The following is a 15,359-nucleotide window of genomic DNA, read 5'->3' as shown; positions in this document are numbered from 1 at the left end:
ATGGATGAGGAAATGATGAAAAAATTGATAGTGGCCATGATCCGCCCCAGGTTAGAATATGCAGCGGTAGTGTGGTCCCCACACAAAAAGAAAGATATAAACAAGATTGAGAGAATACAAAGAACAGCAACCAAGATGGTCCCCAGTCTGACAGACCTATCATACAGAGAGAGGCTGGAAAAACTGGATTTGCCTTCGTTAGAGGAAAGGAGAAAGAGGGGAGACATGATTGCGGTGTTCAGGACCATGGTGGGAGTAGATAAAATTGACAAAGAAGATCTGTTTGTATGGGATAAGAGAGCAACAAGAGGACATGGAATGAAATTGAAAAAGTCAAGCTGCTTGAAGGATATCAAGAAATATAGCTTTCCTTACAGAAGTATAGACTTATGGAATAGCCTGGACAAAGAGATCGTCCAGTCTAGAAACTTAAACGAGTTTAAAGTTAAATTCGACTTATTGAGAAACAGGGACGGAAACCCACGAGCATAGTACATTCCGTGTATATCACAATTAGGTATATTAGGTAAATACTTAAATATTTGGAACGACTTAGACAAAGAGGTGGTGCATGAAAAAAACATTCATGTGTGTAAAGGTATACTTGATAAATGTGGATATGGAGACAGGACAACACGAGAATTGCTCAATTCCTGTATACTACAAATAGGTAAATACAAATAGGTAAATATCACATCTGCCGATTATGCCAGTCCTGAGCGTGTCAAAACATTCCAATGCCGTCTTTTAAGGGTTAAAGGGTGGGGTGGGCAAACAGGAGTAAGTATGATGGAGCTAAGATGATGCTGAGTGGCGAAGTAGGACAGGGCAAGATGGGAATACCTGTAAAGAGGATAATACAATAACGGTGGCGCTGGTAGTGGGATGGTGTAGCATCACAGATTTCTTGTAAAAAGTTTGATTTTTTTTCTTTTTTCCTGTCTGACTCTGGACAAAGGTTTCAGTGCCTATGCCAAGGCCCAGTAGTCTTCCTATACACCTCCACATATCACCACTTCGGTGCTAATACCCACCGTCCATAATGAATACACGCTAAGGCTGTCTCATACAGGACTGGTGAACTGGTATTAGCAGGGGTATTTTTACGAAATGTCAGTGGGTCTTCTAGTAGATCAGTAAAATCTGCTTTTATGAAATTCATATCCTCAAACTGTTTCCTGCCCCAGCTGGGATTCGATTCTGGGTCCATTAGGACAACAGGCCGCCTATCTACCGATGAAGATAAGTAATGACAGCTGTGATGGCTGTGGGTAATTCATCCTTTAAATATGGGCAATGTATGGGCTTGTAAATGAGTTTCAAAGTTTTCTAACCTGATGAACAATAATGCAAACAAGAATATGACATGAACATGCCATCCTCATACACAGTACCTGGTATCTTGGGACACATAAACGAAGAAAAATATAGATAATTAAAAATCAGAACAAATAAAACACAAGTACCATATTTTTGGGCATATAAGACGCACCCTAATTTTGGTAGGCCCAATCTGGGAAAAATAAAAAAAATACAGCTAACCCCTGACCCCCTGGCTGAAAGTCCCAAACTTTCGGCACTTGGCTCACTTACATATCACTACATAACAATTCATATGCTGGTTATAAAATTTTCATGTACAGGAATCATTAAAATTTACACTGACACCCTTTGGTAAGCTACCATGGTAGGCTAAGTTACAGTACTTATCTTAAAGCTACCAAATATGACAACTGACCTCCACCATCACCAGTATTGGCCATCGTTAATAATTCTAACCATTATCAACCAACAATAAAATTATCAATCATCACCATTATCAATCTCCACTCCACACTGCATCACTGAGATCACTTGTAAACAAACATGGCGACCCAAGCTGTGCTGAGTTGCCAAATCTATCTTAGCAAACACTGCTAGACTGGTACTCAAAAACCACTAAAAGTCACTAAGTACATAAAAACTCCAGAAAATTGCTAGAAAAAGTACTAAAATTTCTATCATATCACCAAAACTGCATAAAATCTCCAGAATACTGGTAGATTTTTAATAGCTAGATGTGACATATTGCCACTAAATAGAAGTGAATCTCTAGATCTAGCAAGAGAAATGCTAAATTGGCACACTGTCCTCTGATGTAAACAAACAACAGTACACAATTGCTGTGGACACAGGTTTGCCTATTACGTACTGAGTAACTATATTTGTAATTTATTACTATAATTACATGTGTCTAACTATATTTGTAATTTATAATAATTTGTTGCTAATCATTCTAAAGAAATATGTGAAACACTTGTCAAGAAGGTGTTTGGAGTTCTTTTATGGTACCGGTAGCCCTACCCAAAGCCTGACCTATAGCATATAAGGCACAGGATGATTTTCTGGGACATTTGGGGGGGGGGGGCACCTTTTATGCCCAAAAATACGGTAATTTTCATACATTCTCAACACTCAAAATATTTAATTGTTGTCTTAAAGAGGTGTCCTTTTCTGTATGTAACTAAAATTACTGTTTACAGTAGGCAAAAATAAGAAATCAACCGTTACTAGCCTGCCAAACTCATCCCTTCATAAGAAAGCTGAAGAGTATAATGAAACAAGGGAACTCTCAGCAAATACTGTCATTAATCCCTTCCCTCCAATGACAAATTTTTCATCTTAACAGGGTCACCACCAGACAGCTTTACCCAACCCTAAGAGTAAAAGGGTTGTTAGGGTTACCTCTATACTGTGCATCTCAAAAAATCTCCAGTCTGTGGATTAATATCAACTGAAAGAAGCTATTACAGGAAAAAAAAAAAAAAAAAAAAAAAAAAATTCACTGGGTTAACAGATGTCTATTTTAATATGGATGAGACATGTAACTGTACTGACCTGAAGCATCTTCTCACGCTCCATTCTTTTGCGTTCCTCCCTTTTAGCCTGGGCCATTTCTGCTCGGGCTGCATGAGTTGCCTTAAGGAATACTTCCTCTACACGGGATCGATTCTTCTCAGCTTTGGTCTTCCCCTGCACAAATACACATAGATTAGGAGGTACAGAACTGACAATAAACACTAACTTGTTATTTTGTTTCCCATACTATATGCAATACTCTACTATAAAGTAACTAGGTCCTGCTGAAATCCCTCTTATGGTTTCTGGGTTCACCATGCAACTCTGATCCTTCAATTTTTAGAACAGACAGATCACTTTCGTAGTTGCTGGAGGTCCTCCTCAGCAATATGCCAAGAGAAAGCATGAAACCACTTGAGAATGGTGGATTCAGATCTGATCTAGTCACATACTGGGAGAAGTTAGGGTTGCTCACTTGTTTCTGCAACATACTGTTTCTTTTAATTATGTAAAAGGTATGCAGAGCAATGAAAAGAGCATGTACTGTAGACTCTAAGGGGGACCAAAAATCAAAGAGGGGAGTAAAATGTCACTATGCAGTACTCTTTCAGTTAACAAATTGAGGGTTTTATTCTATGACTTCCTAATTTACTTGCCACAACTGGCACAGTGTCTCTTAATGCAATAAATTCATCTGCAGGAGGAGGCTTACATAGCACTATGAAGAAAAATACACAAAAATACTTCTTTCAAGTGACAATTTCCTCCAACCCCCATAATGTCTTTCATCCCCCACTGAAGGAGATAGCAGGAAGAAGTACCTGAGTTCCAAGACCAGGACAGTGTGGCTCTGTAAATTTCAAGATGTAAAGACTAACAATATCAACCATCTCAAGCCATCTGTTACTCATGAAAAGAAAGATAAACTAAAGATGACTAATCCTGTGTTGCCCCATGTGGAACATAGGAGCCTGGGGCTAGGCATATTAAGACATCTAAGATGAGAGTGAACAGCCTCACTCATCCCTAGGTGGCATTACAGGAGCAATAAACCCCAACCATCCCTTGGATATCAACCTGCACCAGTTCAATCCGATTGGAGTGCCTTAATTACCCACTAACCACCAGGCATCATAATTTGGTTATATGGTTACCATTCTGCATGGTAATGGTCAAGTAAATAATTTTTCTTTATACACTACGTCTTTATTTCCCTGAATTAACAATGTAATTTGAGTGAATCTATAAAACCAATGTGTTGAGTAGTCAAAATGACTGGTTGCATTGTTTATCATAACAGCTTGCACAGGTTAACAAAATAAAACTGAGACATCTGAGTTTGTTGAAAAATTAAAAATTAAATCTGGTTGGGTTAAAAATCACCCAGTGTGCACAGAATAAAACATCCTTATCGGTGGATAGACCCTGAACCTCATGTAAGGGAACTGAAACTTGTGGCTGTAAATAAAATAAATTCCATCCAATCATCCATCATCCAATCCTATGTTGCCCCATGAGGAGTGTAGGAGCCCGGGGCTAGGCAAGTTGGTCCTGACATTTGTAATGAAAGTGACCAGTCTCACTCATCCCTGAGTGGCATTGTGAGAAATAACCCCAACCACCCCTTGGATATAAAACTACACTGGCTCAATCTACAGGTAATTAATTAATAAAACTTCAAGGAAGTGCTGTATAGGCTGAGGCCCCCCCCCCCAAATTAAACCATCGTAAGGGAAATAAGTTAGGGAATAAATAAATAAAGCAACTTCCTGACATTATGGGCCTTGGAAACAAAAGTGAAGTCAGCTATCTCTATTACAAAACATCACAGTTTAGAGATCTGGACTGGTAAACAAGATTTCTTAAGAGTTTGGCTAAACACAAGGAGCATTGGAATCACTTGTGGTTGATTAATTTAAAAACTGAATAATGTTTGATCTGTACAAGCAGAATGGTGACTACATAGAACTAGACAACAGATCTGAACTGAAATCTTCCATGATTTTAGTCTAAACGGCCCACATTCATTTTTCCTGATTACTCTCCATGACGAGAAAATGGTTACTGATGTCAAATCAAGGAAAAACTTAGTGACTAATTTCTGGTCAGTACAAACAATTCAAAAACTCACTCATGCAGCTTGGGCTGTAAGAAAGGGGGCTTTATATGATGTAAACATTCTTGGGTCACAGAAAAGTGAAGTGGGGAACTGAGAAGAGGCATGACTAGAAAGCTGTTTAGTGAGTTATCTCCAGTACTCCTCATTGGAGAGGATTGGAGATGAGCCATTAATATCTGATTTCAGACCCTTATCCCCTTTACTGGTTAGCACAGAGGACATCGTTCAATTCAAGACCATAATACTCCATTTTTGGCAATGGATTTGGCCAAAGATGCTTTTGGCCAGAATTATGTGTCTTTGGATTGTGTTTAGACATCCCCTATCAGGCTAAGGGGGGGGGGGGAACTTGAAATTCTGGGGGTGAGAGCTACTGCAGGTATCTCAGCTTGAAGGGTCTCTCTCTCCTCGAGGAGCTGTCCCATATTCACCCCAGTGGAAACAAGTAAGAGTTGACTGAAAATTCTTGGAAATGTGACCCACTGCAGGGTGTGGCATCCAAGATAAAGGTTTGAAGGAGCTGACTGACGGGTATGTAACAGACCTCCGTTGCTTACCTGTGTCAGGACACTAAAATATCATAACACACTAATAATATCTAGTAACGTATATATTGTTAATACGTAATATAGAGGTTGGAAGAAAGTCATGCTTAACCCCTTAACCGCGGGGCGTCACTTTCGTGACGCTTGGGAGCAAGGGATCATACCACGGGGCGTTGCTTTTGTGATTGTGTTATTTTGAATTCACCCGGGCTTCCAAGTGGGGGCTTGTATCATCTATCAGTACTGCCAATGTCCAACACTAGTCAGCACTCCTAATCTCATCTGTACTCCCATCCATTGTTAACAATTTAGCCATTTCTCCCCGTTCTTGACTCCCCTCCCTACCCCCCCTCCATTACCCTATCCTCTCGCCTGCCCGGCCGTGCTATGCTAAGTAAATCTTCCCTGGAATTTTCCACTGATTTTATCCATTGAAATAAGCCCTATGCCCTATTCTTATACCAAATAATATATACAAGAAAGAAATAAGGTAAGTGAGAGTGCCATACACCTGGAATTGGCTAATTATCACCTGACAACACCTCACGTGCACTCGTTCGCTAATTTTCGCTGTTTATTTCCCCTTGAAATATGCCGTATAATCTATTTTCGTAATAAATATACATATAAGGAGGGAAGGGAGAAGCCTAAGTGATATTTACATTCACCTGGAACTACCTAATTTATAATGTATTGTCTAGATTTCCTGCCAATCATTTCACTGCTATATATAGCTGTTTCAAGAGGCTCACGTTGGTAGTAATAGAATTTCCCTAGGTAGGCCACCACCCCGGACCACCCTTATCAGTTCACTCCCATCTTACGAAGTGCTGTCTGTCTGTCATGAGTGTGAGAAAGTATGATACTTTCTGCCTGGGTAAGGGAAAAGAGTAAACCTGGCTGTTTCCCAACACTTTACACGGTCAGAAAAAGATATACTCGGAGTATCACACAGTAACTGTGTGCGATATCATACTCATGTCCTATGCACAATTATATTGCTTTCTACGTGATTCTGCAAAGATTGCATGTAGTTCAGAGTCATAAACAGGAAAAAATACATGGATAACAATACAGGAACATACACTGATACTGGCAAGGCTGGCAGGGTAGGGTGGAAGGGGCTAGACATTTGTTGGGGCTAACTTCACACGGTCAAAATACGATAAAATCGGAATATCACATGGTTGCCTTGTAAGACAGCATTTTCCATACCCTATGCCTATTTGCATACATTACAAACAGAACCTGCAATGATTACCACTCTATGTAGGACAAAAAGACTGTAATAAGCATATAAGGAAATAGATGGAGGGCTGGCATCTAAGAAATAAAAACAGAGCAGAATTACTCACCTCCAGTGCATGATGCGATGAAGGGAGTCAGTGCAAGGGAACCTTTACCCATCCCTGCCCTCCCCTAGCAGGTCAAAAGTCAACATAGATAAGTCACTGTCTGGGGAACACAGTCTTTGTACAAAAGTCACTTACAAAACATAATCTACATTACACAATACCACTATCTTACACTTCTATATCCTACTTCGTAGGATATAGAAGTGGTGGGTAGTGAGGTGGCCCAGGAGGTGGTGGTGGGTGAAGGAGTAGCAAGGGCAGTGGTGGGGGGTGGTGAAGTGGCTTGTGAAGTAGTAGGAAGTGGTGAGGCGAAGCAACAGGTTGTGCGGGTTGGTGAGGTTGTGATTGCGATGGCGTGATGTGGCAAGGCGATGCGGTCCGAGTGCACCTGCACTCCAGGCTTCTCTTCCTCCCTCTCCTCTCCCTCGGTGAAGAGAAGCTTCAGTACCGTCCGTCTCCTCTTCGTTAGTGGTGGAGCTGTACGGCAACGTGGTGGTGGCTTCTCATCACTCTCCACAGAGATGTCGCTGTCGTCCTCCCCAGTAGTGGGAGAGTGATACCACTCATCACCACTCTCCTCACTACTCCCCACCTCCAGGTCAGACCCAATTCAGTCCTCATTGCTTTCCCCTCCACAAGGAAACAGCTCCGACCTGATCTCATGACTGGTGAATGGCCTACAGGGCCAGAGAGGGCGGTGCTGGGTGGGGGTAGGGGCCAAGAGAGAGGCGGAACTCGGATGTCCACTCATCACGGAAGTGCGCGGTGTACTGACGTGTGGGGTGTATGGGAGTCTAGCGTAGGTTAGTCTGAAGACATTCAGAATGTTCGTTCACTTCTCCAAAATTTTCACTGTTTTTCATAGGCTGTGCTCAAATGACGCCGGTGGCCACCTCTAAGCTAAATGTAAATGTCATTCGACGCTGGCAACAACAGAGGGGTTAATCATTGGAATGTGCCTGGCACTGTCCTTAACTCCATCAGCATTCTTTTAAATTGATAATGCCCTGTATTTGTAGAGAAAGCAGTGTACTTGCGCAACCCGTCACCAAGCGCAATTTGATAGTATCCACTAACCCCTAAATGTGTTAGTGTGCAAAGATGCCAGGGACAAGTAACATGATATGCTCAGAAGTGGGAGATAGTCTGTTAATAGTCCTGTGTCCAACCCACTGCATCTTACACTGACCCTGAAGTTGCACTGGATGACACCAAGTGGGTCTTGCAAGATGACCAGAAGGAGGGGCTGACCAAGTATCATCTCATCTTGTCAATGGATCTAAGGGAATGCTTCCTCCTGAAGCCTTTGCAAACCGAAAGGTTTGACCCACGTTTTTTTCTTGATGTGGCTTATTTTCACCTTCCACAACCATTGGTACACTAAACTTAGATTAAGCTTTCTATCTGTACAAGAACAGGTGTCAGGACACTAAAATATCATAACACACAATAGCTAGTAATGTATATATTGTTAATATGTAATATAGGGGTTGGAAGAAAGTCGTGCCTAAGCTCAATCTAGAAGAAACAGTGATGCACATTCTACCCGGGGTTTCACACACAGCACAATATGATGCCTGGGAAACTCCACAGTTGTGGAAAGTTACACACACACACACACACACACACACACACACACACACACACACACACACACACACACACACACACACAGGATACTGATGATCCTAGAGAGGGGGATATTGGCACAGTTGAGGAGATGGAAGAGGAGGTAGGGAGTGGAAGAGGAAGGAAGGAAAAGGACTAGCTGTAGGGCAAGCCTCGCACCAGCGTGTGACTCACGTCCTACCACGAAATTTTCCACTCGACCTGCCACTACACTAGCCTCTCCATTAACCACTCTACCTACCACTCGACCTGTCACTCATCCTGCTTCTCGACCGGCCTCAGCACGTGCCTCGCCACGCTGGCTTGCCCCACCATGTGCCTCGCCATGCTGGCCTGCTTCAGCACGTGACTCGTCATGCCAGCCTGCTTCACCATGTGCATCGCCATGCCAGCCTGCCTCACCATGTGCCTTGCCACGCCAACCCACATCACCACATACTTTGCCATGCCGGCCCACCTCACCACGTGCCTTGCCATGCCAGCCTGCCTCAACATGTGCCTCGCCACTTCGGCCTGCCTCACCATGTACCTCACTACACCAGCCTGCCTCACCATGTGTCTCACCATGCTGGCCTGTCTCACCATGTGCCTCGCCATGCCAGCCTGCGTCACCACATGCCGCACCATGCCAGCCTACCTTACCACGCGCCTCGCCAAGCCGGCCTGCCTCGCCACACTGCCCTACCTTACCACCTGCCTTAACAAGCCAACCTGCCTCACCATCTGCCTCGACAAACCAACCTGCCTCATCATCAGCCTAGACAAGCCAACCTGCCTCACCATCTGCCTTGCAATACAACCCTGCCTCATCACCACAGCCAAGTACATCTGGGTAAGCAGGTGCAGGTGCACAGCCACATTCATTTTATGGCCACCAGACACGTGCCCATCACCTGCTTTCACCATTACCATCACCATCAAGATCATCATCATCACCACCACCCACCTCATCAAGGAATAATACGCCAGATTCTTCACCACAGTGTCCTGCTAGGGGCCAGGGCAGGCGACGTACACGGTAGGCAAGGCAGGGACCAAGGGTAGGAATAATGGAAACATTCACCTGGGAGGAAGGGACGGGGTTTCAGCCTGATGTTCCTGGCAGGTGTGCAGCCAGAATTTCCTTGTAGTGCAACATCCACTCCTGTTGATTTTTTTATTGCTTTTTTCACCACGACAGTGATGGATTTTACTGTGCATGAAATCAATTCTTTCAGGGAGTACTGCTGCAACTGGGGTGAAACCTCACACATTCATGAAAATCCAAAAATGAAGGACTGGACACTGACAAAAGTAAGTGAGATGTATGTTTGGCTTTCAATGAAAATGTTGATGCCACACATAAAGAAACACAACATCCATGACTACTGGTTGGTGGACGACATTGCATCAACATCTCTGTTTGGCAAGTACATGTCATGGAACAGGTACCTCCATTTCTCTCCCAACATAGGCCCACATCTGAACAATAGGTTATGGAGATTTTGCTCAATTTTGGAAATGATGAAGGATAAATTTAGGTCACATTTCAGACCATTCCAGAAAGAGGCTATCGACAAGTCGCTTGCTCTGTTCGGGAAGACGGCTTGCCTTCATACGGTACATACTATCAAAAAGGCATCGATTTGGAATTAAATTTTTTGTTTTGTGTGACTGCAAGACTGGCTTCATGATAGATTTTATTCTGTATACAGCAGGCGATGCGAAGTTAGCAAAGGACGACCCCGATGGCTTCTCTGGCTCAGTCGTGAAGATGCTCATGGACAGGTACTTTAGTGGCAACCATATCCTGTTTACTGATAATTACTACACAGTGCCAAGTCTTGCAAAGTACCTGCAAGAGCAGAAAATTGGATCATGTGGCACTGTCCATGCAAAAAGGAAACACTGGCCATTCTTTCCTAAGGGCACTGTGAAGGGGGCAGTGCAGGACCTGGAAATCAGGGAAATTCCTTGGTACTCACAGGCACGATAAGCAAAAGGTAAGTGTCCTCTCCGTGGTCCATACAGGTAAGTTGGTAAACATAGGCATACCACAGGCAAGGTTGATAAGAGAACGAGGCAGCCAGTCTTCAAGCCTGATGCAGTTATCGACTATAACATCAACATGCGGCATGTCAAGAAATTTGGTATGCAGATTGGCACCATCGACTGTCTGAGGCGCTGCTGTAAGTCGTACATGAAGACATTCTTACATGAACTTGACATCTGTGTACTGAATGCCTTCATTCTTTACAAGCACGTCACACAGACATGTGCATCCCTCAGACAGTTTGAGAAGGATTTCATCCACAGACTCCTGCAGAGATATGGCAAAGTAGTGCCTGCTGGGAAATGGAGGCACAGTGCACAGCAACTGCCTGACAGGCTGCAGTGCAGGAACTACCTCAGTAGGTATTACCTGGAAGCACTATCTCCAACACCTGCAGGCAAAGAAGCCTTCTGGCATTGCTATGTCTGTGCCAATTCATCACACTGACAACAGCAATGCCGTATGACGAGGTGGTGGTGTGCTGAATGCCAGGTGGCACTGTGCCCCACCTGTTTCTTGGAGTTCCACTCAAAGACCGAGATGTAGAAGTCTGGGTTGCATGTATAAGTTGAAGTTAGAGTAGTACATATGTGGGTTATAGTGTAATTAGAAATATTTTTTTTTACTGCTCTGTGTATATTTATGTCAATAATGGAAACAGAAAGCTTGTTTCATGATGAAGTCAGTGCCTTATTTTTTAATGAAAGTTTTCGTTTGTCTACCTATTTGTTATGATGAAAAAGTACAAATCACAGGAAAAAGATTCTGTTATAGTGGAGAATATGATGGATTATGGCCATGTGGAGAGGATGGAGGGTGAAAGACTGACGAAGAGAGTGTATGTGAGTGAGGTGGAGGGGGAAAGAGGGAGGGGGAGGCCGAGGATGAGATGGAGGGATGGGGTGGAGAGGTATATGAGAGAGGGGGGTGTGAGTTGGGAGCAGGGGAGTGAAATGGCGGGGGACAGGGCGACTTGGAGGCGATTTGTTTGTGGCCACCCCAAACGGGACTGAGGCGTCTGGCAATAGACAGATAGACAGATAGATGGATAGTACGTGAATAACTATTTTGTTCACAATATTTTTATTTAGGTTCTATATAATAGTAGAAGTAGCAGTAGTAGTGATAGTGGTAGTGGTAGTAGTAGTAGTGTTCTGGGTGGTGTAGTGAGAGGAAGTGTGCCAGGCGCTTCATTTTTTTGTCTCAAAATCATAGTAAAAATGATTGTGGGTTCTTAGAAATTGATACCCATTCCATCATAAAGTGGACATCGATTCATATGTGAAAGAAATTTTTAACTATTAGCTATATAAAGCCTGGGAAATGTGAAAATGTTTAAATTACAGTGTGAGGGGGGAGGAAGGGAGGTGTGTGTGTGTGTGTGTGTGTGTGTGTGTGTGTGTGTGTGTGTGTGTGTGTGTGTGTATTTACCTATTTGTAGTATACAGGAACTGAGCAATGCTCATGTTGTCCTGTCTCCATATCCACATTTATCTAATCTACTTTTACACTCATGAATGTTTTTTGCCTGCACCACCTCTTCGTCTAAGTCGTTCTAAATACTTACGTATTTACCTAATATGCCTAATTGCGATATACAGGAAATGAGCTACGCTCATGGGATCCCAGCTCTGTTTCTCAGTAAGTCAAATTTAGCTTTAAACTCGATGAAGTTTTTAGACTGGACGATCCCTTTGTCCAGGCTATTTCACAGGTCTATACTTCTATATGGAAAACTATATTTCTTGATATCCTTCAAGCAGCTTGACATCTTCAATTTCATTCCGTATCCTCTTGTTGCTCTTTTATCCCATACAGACAGATCTTCTCGGTCAATTTTATCTACTCCTATCATGGCCCTGAACACTGCAATCATGTCTCCCCTCTTTCTCCTTTCCTCTAATGAAGGCAAATCCAGCTTTTCCAGCCTCTCTCTGTTTGACAGATCTGCCAGACTGGGGACCATACTGGTTGTTGTTCTTTATATTCTCTCAATCTTGTTTATATCTTTCTTTTTGTGTGGTGACCACACTACTGCTACATATTCTAACCTGGGGCTGACCATGGCCACCATCAATTTTTTCATCATCTCCTCATCCACATAATTAAATGCTACTCTTATGTTAGTCAAGAGTTTATACGTCTCTCTAACTATCTTGTTAATATGTTTTTCAGGCGACAAACTATCCTGGACCAGCACTCCCAAATCTTTCTCTTCTCTCGATTTTGGGATATATTCATCACCCATCAAATAATTCTGTGATGGCCTCTTGGTACTTTTACTCATTTCCAATACTTTACATTTCTTTGCATTAAATTTCATTTCCCACATCCGACTCCAATCATGTACCCTAGCCAGATCCTTCTGCAGAATTTTACAATCCTCCTCAACTTCTACCTTCCTCAAGATCTTTACATCATCAGCAAACAGACTTGCATAACTGTTCACTCCGTCTACCATATCATTTACGTAAATCAGGAACATTACTGGCGTCAACACCGAGCCTTGAGGGACTCCACTTGTTACTTCCCTCCATCCAAACAACCTATCCTTTATTACTGTCCTCATTTGTCTGTCTCTCAAAAAGTCCCTCATCCATTCCAGGAGTTTCCCCTTAAGTCCTCCTCTATACTCTAGGTTCCACATCAGTCTCTTATGGTGTGTGTGTGTGTGTGTGTGTGTGTGTAATTCACCGGGTCGGTCAGGATCACTTGATGGTTGTGATTGTCAGCTTTTACCCTCCCGGAAGGGAGCTGAGAGCTCATAAGTCCGATCTAAGGGCAAGGCTGTGACCTTCACACATGCACACACCCGTCCCCTTGCTCAAGGGGGACAGTAACCACCCACTTCGTCAGTGAAACTTTTCGCAACCTGAGCGAGGCGCAAACTCCTGTCCACCAGTTGGCAAGCGGGAACGTTACCACTGCACCAGCGAGCGGGGTGTGTGTGTGTGTGTGTGTGTGTGTGTGTGTGTGTGTGTGTGTGTGTGTGTGTGTGTGTGTGTGTGTGTGTGTGTGTGTGTGTGTGTGTGTGTGTGTGTGTGTGTGTGTGTGTGTGTGTGTGTGTGTGGATGGTAGTAAGCAAGATACTGACCTGGGAGGTTATCTGGATTGCTGTCAACACCATTACATTATATTATCAGCCACCAGGGACCACCACCACATGTGCGCTGCCCCCACACCCACAATATAAGTATCCTCACCCTCAATTTACAAAATAAGTACCTCTCTGAAGCTTATTTTTCAATTATTAACTTTGCCCACAAATAACAAGGAGACTTGAGATGCCCGTCAAACACCTATTGCTCACTCTATTATCCTTGAAACACTAACTCCATTTCCCTAACACATCAGCTGTTACTGCACAATGAATATCACCTACTGATCATTAGCATACACACCACCCAATCATATGATTTATAAACACTATATCAAACAGTAAATATGACAACAATTACCACTAACTATACAACAATCACTTACATACATACCACCAGTATGGCCAGGTGTTATAGAAGTGTGGCATACAAAAACATTTAGGTTGGGAATCTTACACACACCTTAGATGACACTGTAATGCAAACATATCATACATACAGTCACACATTCACTGACTGTTCTTAAATTATCATAAAACAAATTTACATAAAATCTCATCATACATATATTGCCAATCACATTAGATAAGTCAATACTATAATAATAAATAGCACTGTAATAATTAGAACATTAATTTTAATATATTATTAAATATAATTTTAATTAAAATAACATTTGATAATAGTACCCTAGTTTGAAACAAACTATTATTATTATATACAGTAATAATAAGGGTAATTTTAATATAATTTCAATATAATAGGGATAATGTGAACTCCACAGAATCACAAACCAGAACTACTTACCTCACAAAATTTTCTATCACTATCTCGTAATTATAACCAATACTAAATAAACCCTGTTAAGCCAATGTGCCTCACTAAACCAAGGTGCCTCTACCTTACCACCACAACACACCACAACCATATGTCACACATCACCTGCTGCAACACCAAACACCTCACCACTCTCACCCCTATACCATAATGTCTTAAGACCCAACATCACCACACAACACAAACACAAACATACACACACTGCTGCTTCGCCACATACCCCTCTCACCCCTACACCATAATGCCTGAAGACCCAGTACTACTAAACAAGCCTCCACAGTATTGTACCACACCCACTGGCCACCAAACTCTTAAACAAAGAAACGTTGTTTTACTTCATTTCGAACTTTAAATACATAGTGGTATCAGTTCAGTTGATTATTAGTATAAGAGACTAATTATATATTAAATAATATGCAAAAACAGAGAAAAACAAGCAAACTGCTTCATAACTTCATCATGTTATGTGCAAAAACAGATGTAAAACAAGCACATTTTTTCCACACACATCAAATATAAATTTATATATCAAATAGTGATGGCCACGGTAAGGCTGCAAAGAAAATGGCTGAAGAGATAAAGGGGAAGACAGGAGGAAACAGCTCCTGTGAGAAGAGTGGAGAAATTGCAAGACAGTGAGAGAATGGTAGAGCATAAGAGCATAGTGGAGGAAAGATTGGGAAGGTATGAGTTAGAGCAGATGGAAGGAGTAGAAGACTTATGTAAGATATTCACAGAAGAGATACGTGCAGCGTGTGAGGTGGTTTGTGGAGTGAGGAGGAGATGCAAGGGTGTGCAAGGGACAGCATGGTAGAATGATGAGGTGAAACGAGCTGTGGAACAAAAGAAGAAGGCATATAGTGAATGGCTAGCGAGTAGAGGTACAGGAGGAGATGTGAGAGAGAA

General features: G+C 42.5%; 1 protein-coding gene across 2 annotated transcripts in view; it reads right to left on the bottom strand.

Annotated features, from left to right (window-relative positions):
- The window catches only part of LOC145392516 (PAT complex subunit CCDC47), a 447,784-nt gene that overhangs the window by 63,356 nt on the left and 369,069 nt on the right, over positions 1–15,359 (bottom strand). For both annotated transcript variants that reach the window (XM_080266910.1, XM_080266911.1), the window contains one exon: positions 2,878–3,012. In XM_080266910.1, the coding sequence (XP_080123036.1) occupies positions 2,878–3,012 (135 nt within the window). The remainder of the gene's footprint in view (positions 1–2,877; positions 3,013–15,359) is intronic.

This window comes from Coenobita brevimanus, chromosome 22, assembly GCF_032717465.1.
Source record: "Coenobita brevimanus isolate Jiangsu-jjx chromosome 22, ASM3271746v2, whole genome shotgun sequence".
NCBI lineage: Eukaryota > Metazoa > Arthropoda > Malacostraca > Decapoda > Coenobitidae > Coenobita > Coenobita brevimanus.
The sequence above is the reverse complement of the archived record's forward strand: the minus strand, read 5'-3'. Positions and strand labels throughout refer to the sequence as shown.